Source organism: Pseudorasbora parva, chromosome 11 (genome assembly GCF_024679245.1).
Source record: "Pseudorasbora parva isolate DD20220531a chromosome 11, ASM2467924v1, whole genome shotgun sequence".
Lineage (NCBI taxonomy): Eukaryota > Metazoa > Chordata > Actinopteri > Cypriniformes > Gobionidae > Pseudorasbora > Pseudorasbora parva.
The window spans coordinates 8,948,940-8,965,571 of record NC_090182.1 but is presented as its reverse complement, the minus strand read 5'-3'; the positions used below and the strand labels follow the sequence as shown (position 1 = coordinate 8,965,571).

At 38.5% G+C, this 16,632-nt stretch overlaps 1 protein-coding gene across 2 annotated transcripts in view; it reads left to right on the top strand.

Annotated features, from left to right (window-relative positions):
- Positions 1–8,281, top strand: part of spock1 (SPARC (osteonectin), cwcv and kazal like domains proteoglycan 1) — a 274,152-nt gene extending 265,871 nt beyond the window's left edge. For both annotated transcript variants that reach the window (XM_067456978.1, XM_067456977.1), the window contains 5 exons: positions 3,909–4,025; positions 4,781–5,002; positions 5,185–5,247; positions 5,904–6,041; positions 7,645–8,281. In XM_067456978.1, coding sequence (XP_067313079.1) covers positions 3,909–4,025; positions 4,781–5,002; positions 5,185–5,247; positions 5,904–6,041; positions 7,645–7,829 — 725 coding nt within the window. In that variant the 3' untranslated portion in view covers positions 7,830–8,281. The remainder of the gene's footprint in view (positions 1–3,908; positions 4,026–4,780; positions 5,003–5,184; positions 5,248–5,903; positions 6,042–7,644) is intronic.
- The last annotated feature ends 8,351 nt before the right edge of the window (positions 8,282–16,632 follow it).

The following is a 16,632-nucleotide window of genomic DNA, read 5'->3' as shown; positions in this document are numbered from 1 at the left end:
GTTTCAGTATTAGCTGTGACCGAATGACTAAATAGCGGCACCTACAAATTTAAATTAAGCGTCATTCGCACTATGTTTCATGAACACATACAGTAGACACATGTCCACACAACAGCCCAGTATCTACAAAAAAAGTCCCTTGAAGCAAAACCCAACCCCAAAATTGAGCAGTTTTTGCCATTTCCCGATGCTGTACTTCAACAAACTCCTCCTAGAGATTTTATCAGATCAGCATCATATTTTGTCAGTCTAATCTAAAGGTCTTGGTGATGTTAAATTGTAAAGATCTTGAGTTTTTGCTAAAGGGCGTTTCCATGGCAGCCTAACAAAGTTCGATGTTTCGCCATGACACTGGAAGTTGTTGTAAGTCAGGCATACAATGTCCGATCTGCCCCAATATTCACGTTGATAAAAGAGCTGACCTGAAGACATCTACATGCCAATATTCAGTTATAGTCAAAGCACCACCTGCCGGCAGCAGGAAGTGTGGCACATCGAAGTGACTTTGCCATGTATTTATTTTTAAATGCATGTCACCCACTATTCGCTATTTTTCCAAGGACAAAACAGGCGGTTGCTCTGGGTGGGAGGGCCCTTTCAACACAGCTTGCAGCTATAATTTTAAATTTTGTTTTTTATCATTAAACTGTTGCTCTGACATGACTATTTGATCTGAAAGACATTCTGACCATTGAAGAAGATGAATTACACATTTACATACTTGTGTTTCCTCTCTCTTGCTCTCCCACACACACACACACACACAAACATTAATATTTCCAGATTTGTCTTTCTTCTCTGCTCTCAGATCTGAGTATTTATCTGCAGAATAAGGCCAGTCGGTGAGCATATGTATGTGTGTGTGTGTTATCAGTTTCTATCAGTTGTGGCTTATTCTGAAAAGCCATTTCCCTCCTGACACTCGCCAAATTTGAGTTTGCAGGTTTGCGCTGATGTTAGTGGAAATAGAAGTGACATGTTTCTGTCAAAGTACTATAACAATACAATTCAACTGAATTATGGCACTTTAACTGACATACACACACACACACACACACACACACACACACACACACACACACACACACACACACACACACACACACACACTTCAGTTTGACTTGTGCAGACTTCCACTTTATACTATAAATTGATCTTTGTAAGTAGCTGATATGTCCATATTTGAAGATGCTTTCTTCGGAACTGCACATTTACTGTGTGTGTGTGTTTGTGTGTGTGTGTGTGTGTGTGTGTGTGTGTGTGTGTGTGTGTATGTCCTGGTAAACCCTACATTATGAGGACAAAATGCCACAAGGACAGGATTTCATATATTGCCATCTTTTTGGGGACATTTTGTTTTTGGTCCCAGTGAGGAAAATATATTGTGACTTTTATATTTTAAACGGAGAGCTTATGCATTATATACTTCAGTTTGCTCATTGTTTAAAGATATTTGGAAAAGTGGTACTACAGCAAACTATTCTATAATTATTCTATATAGAAATAATTTACAGATTTAACGATTATCAATAGAGTTGTTAGTTTCATCCTTCATTTATGCCGCACTTTTTGATTTTCTTCTCAGAGGTTTCAAAGATTTACTGCAGACGCTGTTTCCCCAGTTTCAAAGAGTCAGTCAACTGGCTAATTTTCAGTCATTTCTTATTAAAGATACACTTTATTAATGTTTTCCAAGTCCACCATATTTACTGGACACACACAGAGAGACACATGCTGAAGGTAATCTCCATAATCCTCCCTACTGGCAGTGTGTGGTTCTGCTGCTTTATGAATAGCGTAAACCAGGGTTATGATTGCAATAGGGAACACCAACATACACACACACAAAGATGTTATGTATCATAGCACAGATATATCTGCCTTCTTCCAGGAGAATAGAGGAATTACTCTGCTGTGTTATCGGCTTCCTGCTCAGTAGTGTGATTCACACAACTACCAAAATAATCCAACACTTTCAGATAGAGACACATGCAGGATTATATAGAGGATACTGTGTGTGTGTGTGTGTGTGTGTGTGTGTGTGTGTGTGTGTGTGTGTGTGTGTGTGTGTGTGTGTGTGTGTGTGTGTGTGTGTGTGTGTGTGTGTGTGTGTGTGTGTGTGTGTGTGTGTGTGTGTGTGTGAGAGAGAGAGAGAGAGAGAGAGAGAGAGAGAGAGAGAGAGTTATAGTGCTATAAGATTGAATGTAGACCAAAAACAAGACTTTGCATCAAAAACTAAATTGCTGCATTTCATCAATAGAGCTGTCGCTTCAGCTTAAGCTGAAAGATGTCCTGTTAAATACATGCATTTACATGGATTTATTTTTGTGCATTTTTATATTTAACTAAAAGAATCCTTGCATCCTTGGATGTTTTCGGCTAACTAACCATCCTTTATTTCTTTACATGTATATATATATATATATATATATATATATATATATATATATATATATATATATATATATATATATATATATATATATATATATATATATATATATATATATATATATATACACTGTTAATAGGGTTTTACGCTTCTGAAATATCTCACACAAAATCAGATTTTGTTACCTATCCAATATTGAAAGTAAAAGTAAAAGTCTAGCCTGGTGCCAGCTGATTGGTCTGTGAGGTAAGGCCTTCTTCCTGTGTAGACAGCATTTTATCATTATTATTTCAGTTTCTCAAAAGCTCAGTTCTGGAAAAAAAAAGTATTACTTACTATTTTTGTCTGTTTTTCCCATACAAATATCTAAACATTCTTAAATAAAGTACATGAACTTAAGAAGCAAAATGACTTTTAGAGCTATTGGGGGTTTATGCTTTCAAAAAATATTAGTTTTTCCTTTGAATGAAGTTTATTTTTATACAGTTTTTTAAAAAAAAAATTAATTTCAAGTAAATGCATCTTTAAGACATTTCTAATGGAAAACAAGACAAACATTTTTTTGCAGTGTAGTTCTACCATGATGAACCATTTAAATGGCAATTATTTCACATGCAGGTGTATGTGGGAGTCACATGACTATATTAAAGTGTGGCAAATAATATTGAGGAAGCGACATCATTTTCTTCATGTAGTTCATTTAGAGCGTTTCTCTGAAACAAGCCTCCATTATGGAAAAACTCACATTCTCATTACGATAAAAGTGTCAAATTGCTGCCCTACGGCGATGTTCAATTCCTCTTTGTAAATTCAGAAATGTCGATTCAGACGAGAATTAATTTAACACGCGACCCCAGTGTTTGTCAAAACCATTAGCATATTCAGTCTGGAAGTTTCTCCTGCGGTCTTGGAAGAAAATCACTGACATTTCTGATTCAGACAGCATTAAAACCGCAAATGTAATTGCTGAAATTACCTTAAACCCTCACAAAACAACAGCTACCATCGGAATACAGCTCTTGATCTTATTTTCCCAAGGTTTCTCTTCTGTTTCATTCACACATACATCTCATATTTTATATCATAACTATTTCTCTCAGATAGCGATGGGATTTTAATATGAATTTAAACATGAGATCTGAACTGCCCCATGTTCATTTTATGTCATTTTAGGTGAAACCTCTTAATGCCTAAATGAAACCGACTAGTGAACTCAGTGAATTCATGAAAGAGAAGCTTCTGAGCAATAAAATGTTCTTCATCTGATCTCTGACCTGTGTCTGTCTTTTGTCTCTGAGTAAACTATGTTTAGTCTCTCTGCGCGTAGACTATAAATGTTTCTTTGTAAATACGTTTATGAATGTAGCGAATGGAAATGAATATTGTTTAACGAGCTGAATGTAATCAGAGGTCCTCAGTTCAGTTACTCCTGCACAACTATTGTGAAGTCAGACAGATAAATATATCATCAGTACACAGGCATGCTCATTTAAACCGGGCTTGTGTGTTTGTTTAGGCTGCAGTGATGCTGATTTGAGAAGTTTAGCATCCAGACTCAAAGACTGGTTTGGGGTTTTGCACACGGATGCCAACAGAGACCTGAAAACCACCACGAGCGACGCTGCACAAGGACGTAAGTGCGTTTGAATATGATAAAAAATGTGTTCAGCTGAAGCTCTGAGTCACAACTACAGCTTTATAACTGATGCATGTTTGCATGTTTATGTGCCCGATATCCGATATGCATGCAGGACTTGTTTTGATACAATAAAAACAACAGCACTGAACTGAACAAACGGTCTTATTTATAACTCTTTGTCCTCCTTGCATAAAAGCAACAACTCTTTTTTCTACATCAATAAATAGAGGGGTCTTAGAAACCAGTGAAGTGCTCTGTCACTAAAGCGTCTTTTTTTAAATGAAAGCTTTGAATCTTTTTTTATTTTTAACAACAGCAGCGACACTAATATTAACAATAGGCAATTCACATAGTCTAATGTTTGCTTGACAGGGAAGTCTATCAGCTTTTCATAAATGCAGTCATTTGTTTTTAACCACAGCTTTAAAAGGTTTATGTGTTGTTAGGGTAAAGAGTGAAATAAATACCTATAGACAAGAAAATAATCTACACAAAAATACATCATTGCAATTAACGAATCCATTTCAACTGGCATGTTATCAGATTTATTAATAATGCTTTGTCAGTCTAGCAGATTATGAAATACCTGTTTGTATGTTTAAAAGCGCAGTTTATATCTATACGTTTATGCAGAACATTTTAGAACTGACTGAATTAAAATGATTATTTATTTTAATTCTAATGTATTGGATTGAACTAATATGCCCGTCCACCACCAGTATGAACCTGACTCCCTCTCTCTCGTGTAGGTTTCGACACAAGCATTTTACCCATCTGTAAAGATTCTCTCGGGTGGATGTTCAACAAGCTTGACATGAACTACGACCTCCTCCTCGACCAATCAGAGCTCAGTGCCATTTACCTCGACAAATACGAGCTGTGCATGCGGCCGCTGTTCAACTCCTGCGACTCCTTTAAAGATGGAAAGCTGTCCAACAACGAGTGGTGTTATTGTTTCCAGAAACCCGACGGTGAGTTTGCAAAAAAATGCAATATAACAAAGAGTGAAAAATGTAACGGGGTCTGAATACTTTCCGTACCATCTATATTTATAAATATATAGCCTATTGTGGTGAGTAGATGATACATATAAATGTAAATGTTTATTTCCATTAGAAATGTCACAGAAACTGTTTTAAATGTGTTTCTTCAGGCATGCCATGTCAGAATGAGATGAACAGGATTCATTCTCAAAGCCGAAGGAAGACACTCATAGGTGGGTGGATTTGATGAACGAGGCTGAAATTGTTGCAAACCATTTTTTAAATGAAAATGATGGTGCGTTGAGTTGCAACTATGGCAGCTGAGAAGGCCATTCTTTTTTGTCTTCTTTTTGAAGAATTTTCCGAGCCTGAGAAAATCGGTATAAATACGTGTTTAATACTGCAAAATACGCTCAATCTTACAGTCACTGCCCTTGCCGTCCAGAATAAAAGAGAAAATCTCAATCGAGTGAAGGGATTGGTTCCTAATTATTGTGATCCAATTGTTGCGTATACGGAGCTGCTGCGGACACATTTGTAAACGACTTTACTTGGACCCATTGTGCGAGCTGTGGTTTATATACATGTTGCTGCTGATTGACATTTTTGACACACCCAAATCCCATTCCACATCGTTTCCGGAAAAACATGACCTTCAACTCGGAAACAGTAGCAAAACGATGCGGTTTGAGTTTGAACGTGTCCCTGGTGTAAGCTCCTCCCCCTGACCAATCAGACATGACTTCATGCATATTAATGATGGCATATTTCTTATGATCTCACAGTCTCTTGTTTGATGATGGAAATGTCATCTCTTCAGTTATGCAGTATGTGATTGTGTTTATCGTTGCTGTATCCGTCTGGTTTGTGTGATTCTCTCTGTCTTTAGGGACGTATGTACCGCGCTGTTCTGAAGACGGTTATTTTAAGGCCACTCAGTGTCATGGCAGCACCGGTCAGTGCTGGTGTGTCGACAAATACGGCAACGAGATTGCAGGATCCCGCAGACAGGGAAACCCTAGCTGTGGTACAAACACACACACACACACACACACACACACACACACACACACACACACGGCCCAACACACCAGTGCTATTTTAGTATCATTTACTGTAGTTACTGTTATTTAACCTAATATTTTGAGTTTTCATTTATTTTAGTTTAAAGGGACAATATGTTAGATTTTTTAATTAAAATATCCCAAAACCACTAGAACAATGTTATATATTTTGTTGGCCTGCATGTATTTACATTACATTATCCCAAATGTTTCCAACAATGTTTAAATCCAGAAAAATCTGCTATTTAACCAGTTCTTGCGTCACGTGTCAGTGACATTATATTCTCGCTACCTTTTGATTTTTGCATAAACATGGAAACACCAAAGATGCTTTAATAAAGAATGTATTTTATTAGACAGGCGAGCAGCATAAACATTTATCAACAGAAAACAAATCGAACAGCGAAACACGGTTAGTCTTATTGTTTGAATCACTTGTTTTCTTGATTCACTGCGAGTAATGTTTATGCCTCAGAGACAACACTATTTTATCAAGCGGCTAGCAGCATAATCAGAGAGAGCTTTGAGAGCATGTCATTCAGCAAGTCATTTAGTCATCCTGTTTTTATTTATATGATATTCTAATATCAATCTAGATTACTGTAAAGTACAACAAGTCTCTCATACCAGCCACCGAGCGAACGCAGTAACGCTATAACAACTTTTAACACACTCAAATGTGTTTAGTATGATTGTTAAAACAGAGCTGTGTTACCATACAAAAAGAGCGGAAGCAGCAAACTGCAGCAGAAGCAGAAGCAAAGCTCAGAGAATGTTTTTTATGAGTTTTATACTGTAAATAATGAAAACGGAAAATGTACTGGTAATTTTCTGCCAGTACATTATTCAGTAATTTTACGGGAATTTCTGTTAACCCTTATGTAAATGCAATGTGTAATTCAAAATACAGGTAAAACACCTGTAAAAAAAAAAAAAAAACTATACGGAAAATTCCTTCATATTTATACAGTACATTGTGCCCTATTTTACAGACTTTATTTTACAGTGTATGTAATGAGCTTTGGTCATATTTTTTAGTAATTTTAGGACTTAAACTAAGATTGGAAATGTTGCCTTGACAACTAACTAAAATAAGTTTAAGTTAACGACTTTCATCTAATATTTACATTTTATTTTATTCCATCTTTATTTCAATTACCAAAAAATAAATAAAGTTTAAGTCCTAAGTTAAGTAAAAATGTTATGTGCTTGTAATTTTTTTCAATGAAATATTTCTATTCAGCTTTGATTTTATTTAGTCATTTCAGTACTTATTTAATTTAGTTGCCATGACAACATTTTAAAACGTTTACATTTTTAATAGTCTAAGTTTTAGTTAACAATAACAGCACTGATATGTACACACACTTTGACTGCTGATGTGTGTGGCTCTGACATCTAAAGCTCTATTATTCAACAGCGTTTCCTGAGTTCTCTTTCAAAATGTATAAAATATCATATTTTATATATAATGAATGATCTTCCTCAGAACACACACACTATCCATCCGCCTGACACCTTCTCTTTCATCTGTCTGTGCGTGTGTGTGTGTGTGTGTGTATCTAGAGGAGGATCAGGAGACATCTGGAGATTTCGGCAGCGGCGGTGCCGTGATTCTACTGGATGATCAGGAGGAGTCTCCACAGCGTGGGCGGGGTCGACAGAAAGAGAGGCGGGGTAGACTCCACCCCCGCGGGGCGATCGAGGATGACGAAGACGGAGAGGATGACGAGATTGGCTACGTCTGGTAGCTCCGCCCACCCATCTACTGTTAATTAACCAGGGACCCATGTTAAAATGCACAGTTCTGAAGCCATTCCAGCTCCGCCCCCTCGGACATGCCCCCCTTCTTCCTGCCCCGCTCTCATTCCGGATCTGAACTTGTCCTCCTCATTCTCTCTTTCTTTAGCCGCCTCTTCATGTTCTGTCCTCTGTTTTCCCTCGTTCAAACACTCCTCTAGTATTCTAGACGCCTCCTTGCGGCTCTAGATAATAGATGTGCATGACGAGATTGTTCAGCATTTCGGGGGCTTCTTAACAGTTCTACATACGATCTTTTAAAAAGGGTCCGTTCTCAGTGGTGGTATGCATGAACGCCACTGCAGAATGCATGAAATGACGGCTGAGACCTTCGAGAGTGAGGATCAGGATGGCTTAAGCCAAACGCGCATTACAAGACTGAAGCTCATCACGCTTTCATGTTGTAAATCTGCCACAAGAGGCTGCAGATCATAGCGATCTCACAGTGCATTCTCATCGTTATTTGACACGTTGCAACTAGTCAGAGATGCTATAGTAAATTTAAAACTAGTTAAAATCTGAGCAAAGAGCAACAACAATGAGCTAATGAGATTGAGAGAGAGCGTAAAAGTAGGGTGAGACTTTTGTTGAAAATGGTGACAATTGCCACAAAACACTGGCTTATGCATATTTCTGTTTTTTTTGTTGTTTTTTTTATGTTAAAATGTGCAAATCCATGCAAAAATTACACCAAGCCCTTCTTCGTGAAAGAATAAGAGAGAGTTTGTGTAGGACGTAATAAAATAACTTGTAATTGACACATGTAGACTGTGAAAGATTGAGTATAGTGTCATAAAATCAACACAAGAAACTGTGAGTATAAATGTGCACAGGATGATGAGCTTCAGTCATGTCGTGTGTATTTGACTTGCTGTTGTCACGCCATTTCACAATTACTGTAATTAGAAGAAAAAATATATATACTAATTTTAATTTATTTGAGATGCAGAATGACATAAGACACCAGGGGCGATTTACTAACGCCGTATTCACACGGGGCGTAGGCGTTAACGCTTCCCATTTACTTTGAATGGGTGACATCATCCGTTGCCGAACTGAATTGTGGGTTCCGTCACGGCGCTTCACTCGCGTTTCAAGCGGCAGAAGTTGAAGATTTCTCAACTTTTCAAGCGCCAGCGCAGGCGTCATCCAATCAGATCGCCGTATGCAAATATCCGACAGCAGACGCTAGCCAACAGCTTTGAGCACCTGTGCAGTGCACTGACAACAACTACACGGGCAATCGCAATCACACATAACACCAAATCGGCATCCATTTCGTCTCACAGACTAGCTGTCATAAAAAGGTGCTTTTTTGTGTTGTGTTTTGGTCCAACCGGCAAGTTAATGTGATTGGCTGTTGTCACTATGACGATCGCGTCAGCACCCAGCTTCAGCCACGCCCTCCGTCAAGCGTTAACGCCTACGCCCCGTGTGAATGCGGCGTAACAGCTTGCGGCAACGCAAACCCTCTTTTGGTGGATTTGTCTCGTAGTGAAGAATTAGCACTGAAAAGGCATGGACAGGGTTATTTTTGCGGCTGACCTTATTGCATATGCATTTGTAGGAGTTTCCTTTCAGACGCCAAATTTATGGTAGGAGAATATGTAAATGAATCATGCGAGGTGATTTACTAAGGTTTGCTCTGGTCAACGTACTGGTGTTTCCACCAATATTTACCACCCAAAAAAGGACGTCTTAAACCAGATGCTAACTGGTAGATTGTGTTGGTGATTACGGAAATGATCCGGCTTTGTCTGTTGTTTAATTTGTGTGTCGTAAGTAGATCACGTGCAGAACTTTCCACTCCAATCGCCGCTTTTTTGGAATTGCGCTCTAACGCTAATTTGCAATTTTTAGTAAATCTGGCCCTAAATCCTGTATTTTGAGAAATTGATCAAAATGAAGTGAATATATGTGAAATATATATGCCAATTGGGTCATAAAAATGTAAAATATTATTACATTGAATTAGTTATGTTATAATTTTAATGACCTTCAAGGTTTTTTTTTTCTGAGCCTATTGACAATTTTTATTTTTGAGCATAAACTTCTTGAACTTTTCAAAATCAACCATACATTTTCAGAATAAGACTTAATGGGCCCTACTTTAATGACCTTAGCACATGGTCTAAAGCACATGGCGCAAGTGCACTAAGGGCGTGCTTGAAAACCGGTCGGGGTGCCAGGCGCATGATCCAAAAGGGTTGTATCTAGTCTCTTAATGAGTCATAGGTCATGAGTCAAGGGTGTGTTTAGGGCGTAATGTTCAACAAACCAATCAGAGTCTCATCTCCCATTCCGTTTAAAAGCCAGTTGCGCTCGCACCATGGTGGATCCGCTATTTACATGGTGGAATTTGCACGTGGAATAACTGTACACTTCTATAGTGAGGAAACAGATCTGCTCGTCCAATGACGCCACGCCTGCTCGTCATTACGGTGAATAGGTAGGCTAATTCTGATACATGCAATGACCATCCATTATGATGTGGCCATTTTTATATTTATGTACATAATAATAATCTTTTAGATTTTAATCCTTTAATTTTTCATATTTGATTGAAAAATTGTGCTGCTGTGCATCCCTATGTGTGTAATAAGCAGAGTGCACAAGCGTTGTGTACCCGCCTATAGGTGCGCATTACTAACACACCCTTTAAATAACACCTAAAATACTGCGCTATTGACTTTAGACCAGGTTTTTGTTGGTGAATTATGGGGTCGATTTCAGTTTCTCAAAATAGCAACGCACCTACACTGCGTCTGAACAAACCCCATTTTCAGACACGCCCATTTGCTATTAAAAAAACGTGGCTAAGGACATGAAAATTATAACTGCTTCGAGCTGAAACTAGCTAAAAACACTTGCGTCGTGCCTGGTGCCGCATTGCGCTAGATGCATGATAGGGCCCAATGTCTCATGTCATCTTGCATTTAAAGTAAATGTGTGTTGATTTTAAATGTTAGATATTTGTACAGGAAAACGAGACAAATACATTGAGAAAGAACATCACTTTTTTGTGTGTTGACCATTGTGGCATTCTGTAAAAACAGCCAAAACAGCGGCAGCTTCAACAACTTTTGAGATGGTTTTGTTTGATTACAACCATTGTCCTCTGGAGTGTTTTCTTTGTTATTCAATATTTTGCAAATGAATAAACAGGAGTTTGTGTATTTACCATCATTAATATACCATAGTAACAAATAACATCTGTGTCCAGTGATGTGAACAGAATCCGGTAATTGCAGTAATTCTGACACGATGTGAAGGCAGCAGTGAGCGCGTCGGCCGTGAGCCTGATATTACCCTTTATTAGTTGTTTTCAGCTGATGATTTAGTTTCAAAGTCCTTCATTCTGTTTTGTCCTGTTAAGGACACTGTTCTGTTAAGTATTTAAGTGGATCGTGACCTTTACATCGACTCTGTGCGATACGTTTACTGAAGCTCGTGAGTTTTGGCTTGACAGAATTCAGAAGCGATCAAACGGCTCGTCAGCCTGACCTTTTCAAACCATTACTGAACGCTTCTTCTCGCCGAAAAACAGAAGGCGAATGAGAGCTCTCGGCGTGACGGCTGTTGCGCGCTGTGCCGTTCTGCTGCAAGATGGATTTGGTGTCGTTAGCACATCCGCCAGTTTTGAAGGAGTTCTGGGCCCTGGAGTCACATCCGCCTCGAATCATTCGTCTCAGCCTGCATTCGTCATTCGATCAAATCTGAAATAGTTTGATCCGACCCAATCTGTCAAGCTTTGACGGTTTTATATGCACACAGCTGGTGGAAACAGAATCATGGTTAGCTTGGCGCTTTTGATTTGCATATAGGTCGGAATTTCCCTGTTTTTTGCAAGTCTCACCGCTTGCTCAGCGCTGATTTCATTCCCACAATCCCCCGCTCGGCTCCTATAGAGAATGAACCGGAGACAGCCCCTCTTAGACCTTATCGGATGATCCACAAGGCTCAAACACTAACACTGCAGGAGAGTTTAGTGCTGATATCAGATCACAGAAGCTTAGTTCTGTTCCTCTGACTTTACACGCGCTCGTTTCTCAACTTTCCGCCACGTCTTTTCTCACTCATGTCAGCTGTGTTTTGGGGTGAGTTCTGGAGGTTCTCCGCAGAAGGAAATGTCTCGCTCAGTGATCATAGACGGTGCTGCAGATGGATTATATGAGGCGTTCTGCGCCCAGAGGGGAAGTTTCTGGGTGCCCCTGAGGGATTATGGATAACAGAGGAACGAACTGATGGGCTTTTGGCTTCCTAACACCTTTTTTTCTTTATTCTTTTCCTGTTTTCCTTTTTCATTCCCTATGGAAATCGTTCATCTTAGAATAAAAGACACATTTACTAGAGCAAAAGGGTTTCAGATAAATAAATAATCAGACAAAAAGCATTTACTTACCCTTATGTTGTTCCAAACCTGTATTATGTGTTTTGTCTTCTGTAAAAAAGCAAAAGGAGCTTTTTAAAGCAGTTTTTTTTTTCATTGCAATGAAAGCAGACAGAACAATTGCGTTAAAGCATCTTAAAAATTGAATCTTTTCATTCCACAAAAGACTTCATAGTGGAAAACGGTTCTAGAGAGTGTTCTTTAAACTAACTGGAGCGGCACGGCGAAAAGTAAAAGCAAATAAATCCCATTATAATCAGTGATGCTGTCTACACTGGAGTGACATGACAGATTCCTGACAGTAAACTGATGCCCCGTTCTATTTCTGACATATTTCAAGCACTCATGCGTCTTCTGACATGAAGAACAAATGGATTTACAACGGTTGCTTTGTCAAATCCTGGGTAGGTTAGACAACCTCAAGCTGTCCAGTGTAGAAACGGTGCAAGAAAAATGAATGAAAGGTTTTTCGCCCCATTGCATTTCAATGGCGTTGCTGTGAAAACTCTCTTTAGGAACTTTATTTTGAAGTTTAACAGCAGTCCATGTGACTCGTGCACTAGATTGCATGTGCTCTTAAGATGCTTTATGTGAGGAACAGACCCACATTTAAGAAAGGGAGCTCTCAAGTCTAATTACAATTTATTGAATATATTAAATAAATGAAATAACATTAAATATGACACCAAACACCACAGGTTTTCATGTGATTTGAGACATGTGAGCACTGCGAGAAGACATGCATGTGTGGAACAACATGATGGTTTTTCATGAGCTGCATGATTTGGGGGAAAAAAATCGAATTGCTAGATAAAAACTGTGATTTAAAATCCAGGTTTGCTGTGCTTGTTTGTAGGGCTGTACAATAATTAGACCAAAATTGTCATTTTATATTGATATGTCTATAAATAATATTAATAATAACATTATTTATTATTATTAAAAGCTTAAAGCCCCTAAAACTTCTCTTTTGTGAACAACATCCTGTTTATAAGCGCTTCTCATTACAATTTTTAGAAGATGTCCGGCACGTGTTGCATTTTCAAATAAATGCATGTTATAAGTGACCTAAAGTCATATATTTATTTAATTAAATTACAGCCTTTGTGATTTAATAATCGTACTAACCCATACCACTATTGCAGTTTTATTTCAATCAGTCGTGCAGCCCTATCCTAAAATATGAGAACCAGGCTACAATAAGTCCATCTTTCTTCCATTCTGTATCTGTCTCTCTCGCTGTCTATCAATCACATTCTCATGATGAACTGAGAGCATCACACACACACACACACGCACGCACACGCACCGTATCTGATCTCTGCAGAACTGCATCATGGACTTCTGATGATAACAGTGACCTTTGACCCTTTGAGGTGACCTCTCCCCTCCTCTAGTGCTGCTGTGTGTCTGATGCCTGGCCTGCAACTGTAAACTTCCCCCAGTCCGTCCCGCCCACTTCCTGTCCCGCCTCTGCCTGCTTCGCTCCTGTACAAAGGTGCAATAAAAGCTTTGTTTTCACTTATTTTACCACACACACACACACACCCACACAGACACACACATTGATGACCCGAGCGCTCAAACCTGCAGCTACAGATGAAGCAGTTGATGGCCATATTTGCAAGAGTTTCCTTTGTTAATTCTCTATATTTTTTACTCTGTAAAGACAATAATTAATGTGTAAAAAAAGAAAGAAAAATGCTGAATGTTCAACTGGAAATGTAATTAATGACGTCATGTGGCTTCGTCCATTTGCCTTGCCTGAGTCTGGATGTGTAAAATCCCTCCTGTGGTCCTGAGTTCAGTGTACAGACCCTCCTCTCGCTATCTGTCCGTCTCTATCCGTCTGTCTGGCTTTCCACAGAAACAGTGCCGGTGTTCCCACCAAATCAAATTTTAACAGTCAAAATTGATAGGTGGCTGATCAAATGTAATGACAGTCACACACAATTACTGAAATGAATGCCTACACTATTAAAAATAAAGTTCTTAAAAACATCCATGTAATCTTTTCACTCCACAAAATGTTCTTTATAGCAGGGCCGTAACCGTCATCTGCACTGAAGGGGACAAGTCCAGCCCAATAATTGAAAATGGCCAATCAGATCAAAGAAGGCGGGGCTTAATGTTCGCTGAAGATGAGTGTGAATTCCAATGTGCTGCTTTTAGTTTTTACTGTCAATGTGGTGACATGGTGTGGTGCGTGGTAAGATATAAGTAGCTAAACGTTTAATATTTGACTGTTTGACGATGGAAACGTTTAATGACCCACAGTACCATACAGTGAAGCAAACTACTCGACTTTTTTATGTAATTCCACCATTTTCAAATGAAAATATGCAATGATTTAAATGATGTCACCCGTAACCGAATGTGACTAGACAAGAACGTTTTTTTGTTTAGTTTTTGACATATTAAATAGACTAACAAGAGTAAATGTGTGCATGTGTTTAAATATAACATTATTTACAAAGAGTATAAATGGATTGCTTCACAACTATAGTGGCTATGATTAGATCTAGAACGTCTTTTACCGTTCTCTTTTCTTCTTTACTCTTTAAAATCAATTTTAATCCTTTAAATATGACATTTCTTTAAATAAAAACACCTCCCAATCCTATAATTGTCATTTCTATAAAAATAAACAAAAATTTGATTTTGATGCTGATGTTGAAGACATGGTTAAGGCCTTGCTTTATAGTGGGACGCTGTTCTTTAGATTTTTAAATGTTTATTTAAGAAAAAAAAAATGGTGTAAGAGCTGTTCACTAAAAGGTTCTTTGGGGAACCAACGTTTTTTTTCTAATGCTTCGCTGCAAAAACCCAGTTTTGGAAACTTAGTATTTTACTAAATCATTTAAATTAATTTTCAAAACAGCACAGTTTCCAAAGAGTTTACAGCCCGAGTAGACATTGTTATTGGTCCGTGATCTCAAACGCCCACATCTCAGCTCATTAGTTATTCACTAGTTGTGGATCAGAACTAAAAATGTGCTGCTTCCTCTTCAACCTGCTGCTTTTGCGTGAGTAACATCAGATGTTCTGCAGATTCTCAAGCTGAACACCGGCACCGCTTCAGTGCTTTCTCTCTGTTTTCGTGTTTTCCCGTCATTTTCCCCTCCTGACCGAGAGTCCCAGTGGAATGTTGTTTTTCTGGGCTGATTTGTTTGCTCTGTTTGGTTTCGTTTGTTTGACTTTCTTTCTTTCTCTCTCTCTCTCTCTCTCTCTCTCTCTCTCTCTCTCTCTCTCTCTCTCTCTCTCTCTCTCTCTCTCTCTCTTTTATTTTTATTTTTAACTGTAAAATGGTTCCTTGAGAAAATGTTTGTCTGAATAAAACTGGAGTTTGTCCTCGTCCAGGTCTTCTCCATATGTAAGAGTCTTTTCTTGTGACTTGTGTTGGAAGCAGGTGCTGTGAATCCACTTATGGTTTGAGAACTGGTTCTTATTTAAAAAATAATAGAATTGAACAGTAGGCCTATGTTTCATCAGCTGCTCTAGAACATCTTTAAATCCATCAGCATGAAAGTTATACGGAAGCAGCGTCACATCATTTCTTCCATATTTTCACACACATCAAAGTGTAATGGATTATTGATAAAAAGAAGGGGGAAATATAAGGCGGGACTTGGTTCTGTACATCTGTTTATGCGAACTAAATGATTGGAGAATGTCGTTTTAAACAAAAGTCCAATATTTTTTAGATAAAATATCACATTCATGGCTCATAATTAGATCTTTAAAGGTCCCATTCTTCGCGTGTTTTCGAAGCTTTGATTATGTTTACAGTATTTTTCACACAATTTACTTATCTGTACAGCGCTGTTTCCTCTGTCCTAAAAACAGCCTGATGATTTCCTTGTTCTATGAAGTCCCTCCTTCAGAAATACGTAAAGAGTTCTGATTAGGCCAGCACTTCCCGCGCTGTGATTGGACAGCAGCTTAGTGCACGTTGCACGGAAAGGTCCCGCCTCTTAGGGTAGATACGCGCGCTCAATGTTATTGCAAAAATGTCTATTTTGCCTTATCAACTTGAGCCGGAGAATATCGAAGAGGATCGATTACAACCTGCTCAGGAAAGACTGCGTCATCTTTTAAGAATAATCTTTCTGCGAATCCGGCATTAAACTGATTGAGATTGAGGAAGCAGTCCTCAGCAAAATGTGCTGCACATAGTTTTAAATTGTGATTATAATTTTCCGGAACCGAGTTAACCATAAACTGTAGCCATTGATCTCGTACATCGTCCGTGGGAAGGCCAAACAAAGGTGATTTGACTCCGGGATGAAAATAACAGCGTTTCAATGGCATGGCGACAAACACACTCTACAAAAACAACGCTTCCTATTCTCGACCTGCGAGAG